General features: G+C 42.7%; 1 protein-coding gene across 1 annotated transcript in view; it reads left to right on the top strand.

Moving 5' to 3' along the window:
- RAB22A (RAB22A, member RAS oncogene family) overlaps positions 1–11,164 on the top strand; it is a 32,264-nt gene extending 21,100 nt beyond the window's left edge. Inside the window, exons 6-7 of the mRNA XM_044985538.1 lie at positions 4,394–4,503; positions 5,796–11,164. Coding sequence (XP_044841473.1) covers positions 4,394–4,503; positions 5,796–5,893 — 208 coding nt within the window. The 3' untranslated portion in view covers positions 5,894–11,164. The remainder of the gene's footprint in view (positions 1–4,393; positions 4,504–5,795) is intronic.
- The last annotated feature ends 905 nt before the right edge of the window (positions 11,165–12,069 follow it).

The following is a 12,069-nucleotide window of genomic DNA, read 5'->3' as shown; positions in this document are numbered from 1 at the left end:
CCCAGAAAGAAAGCAAGGAAGTACGGTTCCCTGGCACCAGGCAAGAGTCATGGGTCATCGGGCAAGAGACCCAGTTGGGGCCGCCTGGCCACTCCGGAGCCTTGTCTCCCCGGTTGGGGCTCTTAGCCCGTTAAAAGGTCCACCACCAACTCCTAGGAGCAGAATGGGACCCAAACCCCTGACTGCACCGATGCCTTCCCAAGCTCCCTTGGCGCTGAGAGAGCAGAAATCTCTGCCTATGCCACCGACACAGCATGTGCCACAGGAAATGGCAAAGGCTCCCCACGAGGGCAAGTCAGCCACTAAGAACCCTCAGGGGGCAGTAGCGTGATGCTGATCCCTCAAAACAAGACGGCGTCTCCACCTCTGCACCGCAGATTGGTGGAGTCACATCCCAGATCCTCTGGGGCTTGCCCTCGGTCACCAGCACCGCGATCGCGGTCCCTGCCATCTCACCACAGATTGCCTAAAGGGAGGCACCGGTCTCCGTACTACCAGCGCTGTTGGCCCTCCCATCAGTCGTCCTCTTGGCACAGATTTTGCTCGCCTGCCCCATGGGAGCACTCCCCGTCACATCTCCAGTCCCATCAGTACTGGTCCACTCGATACTGGCACTGATCCTCTTACTCTGGGCACCAGTCGGCGATAGTCAGCAGGCAGACTCAGATGGCGATGGCCCCACCGTGGTCACTGGAAGGAATTCCTCCAGCATGAAAGGGCAGTTCAGCCCCTCACCCAGACTCCACCTGCGCAATAGGGCACCTGGGGCCACGTCAACATCAACGGCACCGCCTTGGCAGCACGGCCAGTGGCCAGCGCAGTGGCCTTATTGGAGCACCTGGGGAGTGCTGGTCATGGCAATGCCCCTTTGCACCGCTCATCTGCCACCACCTCAGAGCATCAGTTAACGGCACCAATGGCACTGGGCTGGGTGCATGAGGCATGCTAAGGTCGAGGCAGAGGAGACTGTACCCACCCCTAAACCTCTTTCCCCCACAGGAGACGATGCCCCCGGGCCTCCCCTGGTGGTACAGTCGTCGTCTTCGTTCCCGGACGAGGCGGTTGCGGAACCCTCAAGGGCCAGCCTGCCAGACGATTTTGAAGAACACCATGCCCTGCTTCGATGGGTGGCTGAGAACTTGGGCCTAGAGGTGGAGGAGATGGCCGAGCACGCAGATACCTTGTTCAACGTCCTCTCAGCCTCTACGTCTTCCCGTGTCGCACTAGCAGGCCTCAAAATTGCCAGGGCCCTCTGGCAAACCCCATCATCTATCCCTCCCACCTGCAAAAGGGCCAAAAAGAAGTACTTTTTCCAGCCAAAGGATTTAAATATCTTTATACCCACCCTCCCGCAAGCTCACTAGGTGTCTCTGCGGCCAATGAAAAAGACAAGCAGGGGCACACCAGCTCAACTCTCAAAAACAAAGAGGACAAAAGACTAGACTTGTTTGGGAGGAAAACTTATTCAACTGCCAGCCTGCAATTCCAGGTAGCAAAACATCAGGCCCTCCTAGGCAGATACAATTTTAATTTATGGGACTCCCTCCATAAATTCAAGGAGTACCTCCCGCAGGGTTTAGCCCAAGAATTTGGTACTCGGGTGGAGGAGGGTGCCACAGCGGCTAAATGCTCCCTCCAAATGACATAGTACATGGCTGACTTGGTAGCTAGGTGGCTGCTTAGGCAGTGGTTATGGGGTGCAGCTCGTGGCTTCAGACCACTGGCCTCTCCCAAGAGATGCAGACCTCGATCCAGGACCTCCCATTCAATGGGAACGGTCTTTTTTTTTTTTTTTTTTTTTTTCAGAGCAGATGGATGTGAGGCTGCATGGATTAAAAGACGCTCGGGCCACCCTTCGCTCGCTAGGCATGCATAAGCCCCAGTCTGCCCAGGAGCAGTTCTGGCTGCCCTTGCCGCCAAGGCCTTGGCAGCCTCGTCCAGGATCTGCAAGGGGAAGGGATAGGCACATAAGTTACAACCGCCACCACCCTTCCTCCTTCTGCTCACCTGAGCAGCCCGACCTGGCAAAGCATTCCGGGATCCAGAAACGCTCATTTTGAGGGTGCACTCGAACACCCCCTCCCCCCCCGCCAGTCAACTCTCAGGATCCACCTTGTTCTTTCCTTGACTGTCTTCGTTCCTTGCTCTGCCTGGATGCAGATCATCTCAGACTGCTGGGTACTGGACAGTGTCACAAGTGTTTTCAGCCACCCCTCCCTCCCATTCACCCACCCTTTTTCCTCTTCACAGACCCTTCTCACATGCAACTCCTCATTCAAGAGGTCAAAAACCTCCTGTGCCTAGGGGTGGTGCAGGAGGTCCCTTGGGACATGACAGGAAAGGAGTTCTATTCCCATTATTTCCTAATCCCGAAAGCAAAAGGGGGGCCTCAGACCATTCTGGACCTGCAACACCTCAGCAAGTCTCTCAAGAAGTTGAAGTTTCGCATAGTCTCCCTGGCCTCCATCATCCCCTCCCTGGATCCGGGAGACTGGTACGCCGCCCTCGACTTGGAAATAAGCGAAGGTCAGACTTTTCCTCCATCTCATTGTGGGCAGATGCCATTTCCAATTCACAGCGCTCCCCTTTGGCCTCTCATTGGCCCCAAGGGTCTTCACAAAACGTATGGCACCAGTGGCTGTTTACCTAAGACGTCAAGGGGTCCAGATCTTCCCGTATCTTGACGATTGGTTCATCAAGGGCAGGTCTCAGGAACAAGTACAAAGAAGCCTCGATCTGGTGCCTTCCACCTGGCGCAACCTGGGCCTATTGGTAAACAAGAAAAAATCCACCTTAAGGCCAGTCCAATGAATAGTTAACTGGGGTGGTTCTTGACTCCATGTGAGCCAGAGCCTTCCTTCCGGAGGCGTGTCTTCAGGCCATGCTGGACCTGATCTCCCATGTGAAGAACAGCCCGCTCACCATGGCTCACACCTGCCTGTGATGAGCCACATGGCTCCCTGTACATATGTGGTCAGTCATGCCCGGCTCCATCTCCGGTCTCTGCAAGTATGATTGGCATTAGTTTACATTCCCAACAGGCACAACCTAGACCGAATAGTCAGGGTGCTGGATCACATCCTATCGTCTCTGGATTGGTAGATGAACCCCGGGTCGGTATTGCAGGGAGTTCCCATCGCAGCCCCGGCCCTGTTGCTGACCCTGATATCCGATGCTTCGGACCTGGACTGGGGAGCCCACCTGGGCGAGCTCAGCACGCAAGGCTGCCGGCTGCGAGACGATCTGGCCCTCCATATCAATGTCAGGGAGCTCAAAGCGGCTTGCCTGGCCTGCCAGGCTTTCTTACCCCATCTGAGGGACAAGGTGGTGCAGGTCCTCACTGACAATACTGCCGCGATATATTACATCAACAGACAAGGCAGATCCAGGTCGTCAACTCTTTGCCAAGAAGCTATCCACCTTTGGGACTTTTCTGTGCGGAATGCCATTCATCAGGTAGCCACACATCTGCCCGGGACTAGGAACATGTTTGCAGATCGCCTCAGCAGGACCTTCTTGTCTCACCACTAGTGGTCGCTCCATCCGAAGGAACCGAGAAGATGTAGGGCCGGCGGCACCTGATATACCGACACATGAGCATGGCACTTAAGGGGGCACCACTGCCGACCCTATGGATACCACTAAGGCAAAAATCTCTGACGACCACACACATGGGCACGACACACTTAGAATGGAAGGGACATGAGCATCTCGAAGAAGAACAGTTACAAAAAGGTAGGTACCGTCTTTTCCTAGTTAACTTTAGTTTCCTGACCTCTCAAAGCAAAATTAATTTGTCTGTATTTTCTACTCACATTTACAATAAATGTGAAGCTTGACATTAGTGTTAAATATCTACCATAAAATATATAGGGTGTGCCATGTAGTATGGCTCAGATGCCTGTGGAAACCTTTTCATTTCCTGTCTCTTGTCTGTACAATCTGAACGTTTTAAACATTGCTGTGATGCAGGATATTAGGGTTTATAAGCAAAGTCTGGATTACTACTGAATGAGATGGATATTAGAAGTAACATGGTTTTTTCCGATAATTTGAGCTGTTTTTCTGAGAATAAAGCCGTCCCTCCCCCCTCGGCTGACTTCAGAGCTGCATTCTGGCAACCTTAACAAAACACAGAGAGGAAAATGGTGGTAGCTGTTGAATTTATATGATGGTGCTGTCCAAATACTGTTGTTCAGGCCACACTATTGTCCAGTCCTTGGGGTTACGTAAAAGAAGAGCTGAGGATAGAAATTGACCTCTCCCTGAGGAATGGGATGCCAAACTGTTGACACTAAATCACTTTTTGAAATTACAAAAGCAGCGAGCCAATTTTCTAAAATTGGGATAATTAATGTTTCTGTTTTGTTCATGTTTTGTTTTTTCTTTTTAGAGAAGTCATGGAAAAAGATGCTAAAGACTATGCAGATTCCATCCATGCCATATTTGTAGAGACCAGTGCTAAAAATGCAATTAACATAAATGAACTCTTTATAGAAATTAGTAAGTACTACTTTAGTTAACACTTTTTTTTTCTCTGAAGGAAGCCTAAGCAGAAACTTGACTACTGCATTAGTTTGTAGTTCTAGTTTGCTGAGAGTACACTGGGTTCATATTTGTCACCACTGATAGGGATACAAGACTGCAAGATGATCTGCTGGTTTCTGGTCCTCTTATGACCTCTAAAAGCTTCTGCCTAGAGATTCTAAACCTACTATGATGATCCACATCACTGGATAAATAGCAAGCAGGTCACTGTCATAAAAGTCAGTGTCATCTTACCCTATCTGTTGGTGAATGTTTTAATTAGTAGTTCAAGGTCACTGAAGGGTGAGGGAAGGAAATGCATGAGGGTTACCAAAACCTACACAAATACAGAAGGGGAAATAGTATTTCCAATCAGAGTACTGTGTTTAGATTTGATTCGGGGAATGTATTATCCAAAGCATAATTGGCTAATGGGGAGCAGTAATTGTGTAATTATCACACAACAATTACTAAATGTGATTTAAAACAAAGCATTTTTGTGTGGGTTCCCTTTAGGAAATTTTTGATAACCCTGTCCCTCAATTAGACCACAAATAATTTGTTTTTCTACATTATTCCAAATTGACTTTTACATGGAAGAAATTCAAACCGTACCCACAAGGGAATACAGTGCAGTACTACACTCTTATAGTGAGGATTTGAGTTGTAATTCAGATGGCTATAATAAACACTGAACGCTTATGTGCAAATATCTCTCAGCTTTGTCTTTTGAGTCAAGTAAACAGTATAAAATTAGAGGCAATCCTTGCATAGACACATCAGAGTTGTCAAATGATTGTGAAGCTATTTAATGTTTTTTTTCTTTAAACAAAAAAAAATTAGACTCCATGGAAGTAATTAAATATTTTGTTTACTACTGACTTTAACTACAACTTTGATTCTTTTATAACTATTTAAGGAAATCAGGAAGCTATTTTTCTTATGCATTTAGTTGATTTTGAATAAATGTTGATGCTTGAAAAATGCAAAACCAGATTATGTTGTTTAAGCATTAAGCTTAGGGATATAGGGTGAGATCTGATACACTACTCTGGCACTTTTACACAGAGGAAAGGGGCCAGAGCAGAGATGAAGAGTCCTAAAAGCCCAATATCTATTCAGGAAAGAAGGGAACCTGCCCTTACGAGGGGTTCCCTCCAAAGTCCAATCCATTGGATTAAACGCTTTTGCAGATATCAGATGCTCTGTAAAAGTGGTTTCAATAATTAATGTAACTCTTGCTAAAAACTTTTTTTTTCTCTTTATAGGTCGTAGAATTCCATCAACTGACACCAACCCCCCATCTAGCAGTAAGGGCTTCAAACTTAGAAGACAGCCTTCAGTGACAAAACGCAGCTGTTGTTGACTGATACTTTAGAAAATCAGACTTGTTTTGAAAGTAGGTGGTCTTGGAAGCTAATAGTTTATGTTGGGTATATATTATTGGTCTTAGAACTTATCTGCCTGATGTTCATACTTCAAGGTCCCATAAAAATGGACCAGCTCATCTGACATCTGTATGCTCACAGAAGAGACTGCAGTCATGATAATGTCAGCCTGTTTATTTACAACACGTATAGTCTCTTGTATTCAAAGGGAATCCATCATCAGTTCTTTGGCCTTGCGTGAAAGGAATGTTGACATATGGATGGTAGGACTGAAATGTTTAATAGTTTTGTAATCAACATGATATGTAATGTTTTTTGTAAAAGGGAAATGAGCACTTTCGTGGTCCAGAGGGATGAGGAAGGGAGAAGAAACAGCCCTGTTGAAATAGTGACTTTAATTTTAAGGCTATTCTGCTACCCTTTCAATTGTTATGAGCATTATTTTAAATATAATTATAGCTAATCCAAAGTACAGTGAGGCAATTGGTTGTAGATGGCTTCAAAATAAGTTACTGATAAAAATGAGCAAATCAGCCCATCCAGTCCCCAGATCCCACTTGCACTTTTTATTTAAAAGTATTATGAACAAACAAGCAGTGAATTTTAAATCATAGACAATCTTACCTTTTCATGCTGGCTTAATCATTTAAAGGCAAACTGATACATTTATAAGCACCTATTTGTTTTTAGTAAGCATTTTTACTATTAAAAATGGTGGTCGAAGAGAACGTAGCTAAAACTCGTTCTAAATTTAAACTGAGCATGACTGACAATAGATGCCGTCAATAGTTCTAGTAAGACTTTAATATTTTGGGGGAAAGCTCTTTATTGCTTCGCATGTGTAAAGTGTTTGTACCATATTTATGAGACCAATGCCTAAAGTATTATAAATTATGTAAAAGCAGTTGAGAAATCAGCTTTCTTCAGTCTTTCCATTCCTCACCCATTGATTGATAGAGTCTCTGGGGATCTCCAACAATTCTGTCCCTGCTTGTGAGGTCTTACATTGCAATCAGTGACCTCTTCCAGAAGAAGGTTGGGTGATGCTCCCCTCCTATCACATCTGCATTTCTGCTTGAAATGGCTGGTAGATGTCACTGTTGGTGAAGCATGTGGCTTGTCCATTGAGCAGATCACCTCTGCAGTGCACCCAATCCTTGCTGGCTGAGGCACAAAAACACAAACAGGAAACCAAATCCAAGTCACGTATGGTAGCGTAGATCGTTACCTCTTGGTTCCTGGGTCTAGCCCAAATAACTTGGCATTTTTTTTAAGCAAATCAGCTTTTAGCTTATGTTGTACTGTTTTTCTTACATTTTATATTAAACTATAAATTGACCGTATCCTATTAAGCTATTTTCATTATTTATTTTTAGTTTCCTCTAGAGCTAGTGGAGAACTTCTTATTTTTAAAGAAAGCGCCTAATAAAGTATTTTCAATATTTGAGTTTGTTTTGATATTGAAGTTAAAGCCATGTCTGTGACACTTGTTCCCGATTTGTAATTTGGCAGTCTACAATCTTAAGTATTTTAGCTGAAGGAAAATTCAAAGGATAAGGAGGAAATAAAACAGCTTATATTTCAGATTAAATCCTATTCAGAATCCTTGTCTCAAAGCTATCCTCAAGCAAACTATTTCGCTATTATAGTAACTTGGTGAGATAGAAAGCATATTCTGAATGGGGTTAATAGGCTTTAATGAAATGTTGGGATTAAAACTTCTTAAGACCAAGATTTCAAAATGTGGCCTCTATCTGTGGGTATGCAGTCCTTTGAGTGTGCACTTCTGTTTGCTGCAATAGCATACACATGCTCAAACTTCCTGCATGTGCAGATGGGTTACGAGCATATAAAATCTATTGCGTGTGCCCAAAAATGGAGGCTGGTTTGAAGCCCCTATGAAAAAAATTGCCCTAATAAAGAATCTTACAATAAAGACAGAATAATTATGTATTGGTGTGCAGCATGGTTCAACCTAAAATATATAATAATATGATTGAAATCTTTGTGTGGCATTTGAAGCAATAGATTATAAGTATAAAGTTTAAAGTTTTGTAAAAGCTATGATAGTGTTATATCAAAGCAGGCTAGCAACTGAGGACTTAATTATATATAGCTACTCAAAGCCCTTGCACAATGGCAATCATTGAATGCCAAACTTGTTTGAAAGTCTTGTTCTGTCTTCAGTTAACCAACTGGCAGGGTTCTAATAAATAACAGACTGGGATGTGGTTATCCAATTAATGAAGAGAGATTAAAAAAATTTTATTTAAAAGCTAGTCCAAAAAAGATGTCAAGCAGTATACTCATCTGGCACTTCAGTATGCTTTTGTAGCAGAGTTCTCTTTCAGGATAACACAAAATATATTCCTCTTTTAGGGTTGGGGGGTGTTTACTTGGAAGCATCAGCAGCTCACCATTTTGTAATGCGGGTTTTGTAATCTTGTGTTATCACTGTAACCCCACACTGAAAATATTTTGTACCCTTCAATTACAAATAATTGCTTTTTGTTCCAGCTTCTTATCTAAAGATAAGATTTAGTATATACTTACAGTAGGCTCTGTCGAGCTGCTTCTACACACCATATTTTGTTATCACATGGTTGCATGGTGTCACGGTTCTACTTGCAAGCTGTTGATGTTGGCAGTGCTTCAGAAGTCTCCTTCCCCATTCCACCCAAGGCATTAGGTGCCTTCACTATCTTTAATGTGTTCACCTGCCTTGGATTTCTTCAGGCTTGTTAATAGTGTTTGAGCATAAGAATTTTATTGTAAATCTGACAAGTTTCCAGACATTGAACAGCATATTATATAATCTGTGAAAGATCAATAATATCTCTCATGCAGAAGATCCATTCAGGTAGCTGCAAACAGATTCACACCCTCTATATTATCACTTCAGTGTCCTTGCACATAAAAGTATAGGTTTAAACTCCATTGTCTCCTCTCTGGGAATAACTGGCTTAACTACACCTATAAAATATGCATTATTTGAAAAGAAGATATTTGACTCTAGAATTGTAGTAATAGTCTTACAATAGAGTCCTCAATCAGGATCCAATGAAGCCATATAGCCGTATCTCTTCTTAGCAAATCTTTAATAACTTGAGAGATGACCAAGGAAAAGCCCCTCTTTTTGGCCAGCATTTGTTTTTTCCAAATACAGTTTGGCATATGGTAAATTTGGTCCCTGGCAAGATAGACTAAGATTAATACATCATCTTCTTTAACAAGCCAGTCCTATATCCTTCCTCCTCTGACTAAATCTTGACGCCTCATAACTCTTCTTCCTTTTACTTTTTTAAATCTACACAAGTGAAATTTCTCTGTAGCTCTACCCACTTGAATGAGGTATCAGTGTATTTTTTTTCCCTTTGTGCAACTGTCTTCTGATTCTGAATCACCCACTGTTAGACTTAACCTGACCGTTTCCATGCCTTCGTTATCAGTTTACGTAAAAATAGTTTCATGAACATTAGCTGCGACAAAGTGTCTTGTAAGTATCGTGCCTGTTTAAAATATGTCAGAATGCTGCTTGATCCCAGATCCCAACTTGATTGTTCGCTTGAAATTATCTGGAAGCTGAAATACAATAACATGAGTAAATGTCTCCCTGGATCAGAGACATCCATGCAGTTGAGTGTTTGGCTTGGTGCAGTTTCATCTGTCAGAGCTACATAGCTTTCCTGCAAATTCTACTGTATCAGTGCATCTCATCAAGCCATCAGCCTTCAGGCTTGTCTACATTTAAATTTATAGCGCTCTAACTTGCTGGCTCAGAGGGGTGAAAAATCACCCCCCCCGAGAGCAGCAAGTTTGAGTGCTTTAAAGCGCTAGTGTGGACAGGCTCCAAGCGCTGGGAGAGCTCTCTCCCAGCACTCGCACGTGACCACATTCACACTTCAAAGTGCTGCTGTGGCAGCACTTTGAAGTTTCTAGTGTAGACATAGCCTTCATATGTGCTGCACAGTGTTCAGCTGAAGTTACTTACATTTTTTTGTCCCTAAATAGCTTTTGAGTCTGTTCTTTTGGAGGTACTGAGCATCACTGGTTCTAGTTGACTTTCTAAAAACATTCTCTTCTCTGAAGTAGGAGATCAGAAGCTCAGCACTTCTAAGGTCTCAACTTTTTAAATGACTGAAATGCACTCTTGAAAATTTAGCCTCTGATATTCCCAAAGGGAATGGACTTTTCTGAGGTATGATTTGAGTAATGGCTGAAAGTAACATCCTCTCTGTAGCACAATGCATGTCTTTCGGTAATGATCCTATGCATCTTTTTGAAACTGACAAAGTGGAAACATTTCAGCTCTTTCTTCAGAGTTGTTTTTCAAATGGAGTACAAAAGTGTAGCAACTATTGGTTGACATGTCTAAGATCAAGCTGGGAGCGGGATAAGCATGCTCCTAAATTTTTGGGGGGGCAAAACCCCACAAAACTACAATGAATTGAACTCTTTAGTCCCAAATATATGCTTAGAAACTGCTTCTCTGATGTATGTGGCTTTACAGTACCGGGTTTTTGTGCACCTGCTGAGATCCTCCTCCTAAGCCTCTAAATGGACATGCTCTGCTGGTTTACTTACTTTAACAAAAGGCAGAAACGTTCCTGGTTTTTTTTTTCTAGAGGCAAGATTATTGAAAATCCTCTGGAAGCTAGGAATCGGAGTTCTCTTGGGAGTTAACAGTTTTTGCTGCCAAGAAGTTAAAATTCTTGAGCTTATTAGAGAAACCACACCTTGTATTACTAGCTTATTTATTTGTCTTGCCTATCTTTAAACTTTAAATTGATGCAGCGCTTAACTTCCAGTTAAATCAGTAGTATTTTTTGCTTGAAGTGGTACAGGGTCTGGTCCTTAATGTTTTTGATGGAGGCATTCTGTGCAAAATAAACCCTTTATGTGACTATATGTAATATGAATATAACATTACTACAAGCACATGTGATGGGAGTTTTTCTCCTCCTTTAAGATAGTGTAGTTGGAAGATATGATAGTCACTATAGTGTTCTGGAAACATCATTCTTTAAATTGGTCAGGAGACTGAGAATTCGTTGTTCACTGGTCAGCTCTCATCAGGGAGCTATCTCCTTTGTAGATGGTAAAGCCTTCAATTTAGTTGCTGAAAATAAAATAATTCAAGGTGAATATTTTGCATGATTTAAAAGCTATCCTCGACAGGCTCTTCATGAAGATGTTAAATCTAAACTATTCTGTATTTAATATTACTGGAGACAAACATGATATAAAACACTTAAAGCTTCTTTTCCCCTCATAATCTTATCAGTGATGTTTGGATGACTTCCCTCCTTGTAGAAGTGTCTCTAGTATTTGTTGAGAATGAGGTTTTATATTTGTGGTGTGTTGACTACTTTTGGGAATTGCAGGTTTACAGGAGATGCTGTCTGAACTCCATGGCCTGTCACTCCTTTAGTGAGCTTTGCTCATAAATAGCAATAACTAAATAAAAGTAAAAATTCAAAGTAATTTAAAAAAACAAAAAGGGCAAGAATTTGGATTATTCACAGACCTACTGTTACCAGCACCATCCCAGACCACATCTTATTTGTTAAAATAATTTCAGTTTAAACAACGAGGAGTCCTTGTGGCACCTTAGAGACTAACACATTTATTTGGGTATAAGCTTTTGTGGGCTAAAACCCACTTCATCAGATGCATGGAGTGAAAAATACAGTAAGCAGTATTATATATGAAAAGATGGGAGTTGCCTTACCAAGTGAGGGGCGGGGTCAGTGCTAACGAGGCCAATTCAATTAAGGTGGAAGTGGCCTATTCTCAACAGTTGATTACTTTTGTAGTGCTAACAAGGCCAATGCAATCAAGGTGGACATGGTCCACCTCCAACAGTTGACAAGAAGGTAAAAGTATCAGCAGACGGAAAATTACTTTTTGTAGTGACCCATCCACTCCCAGTTACTCACTTGAGGATCTTGGAAGCTTCCCAAAATTGATCAGGTGTATTAGTCATCCCAAAACCACAGAGATAAGAACTAAATAAATGTCTAGGTTGATTTTTGCACTCTTCTAGCAGTCTGAGTTCACAAATAATATTCTCTTCATGCATTTTTATGGAGCTACAGTCAGTCACTTAATATAAGAACCATGTGTCCAGAACCAAACTACATAAAAGATCACT

The sequence above is a fragment of the Mauremys mutica genome, chromosome 13 (assembly GCF_020497125.1).
Source record: "Mauremys mutica isolate MM-2020 ecotype Southern chromosome 13, ASM2049712v1, whole genome shotgun sequence".
NCBI classification, from domain to species: domain Eukaryota; kingdom Metazoa; phylum Chordata; order Testudines; family Geoemydidae; genus Mauremys; species Mauremys mutica.
The sequence above is the reverse complement of the archived record's forward strand: the minus strand, read 5'-3'. Positions and strand labels throughout refer to the sequence as shown.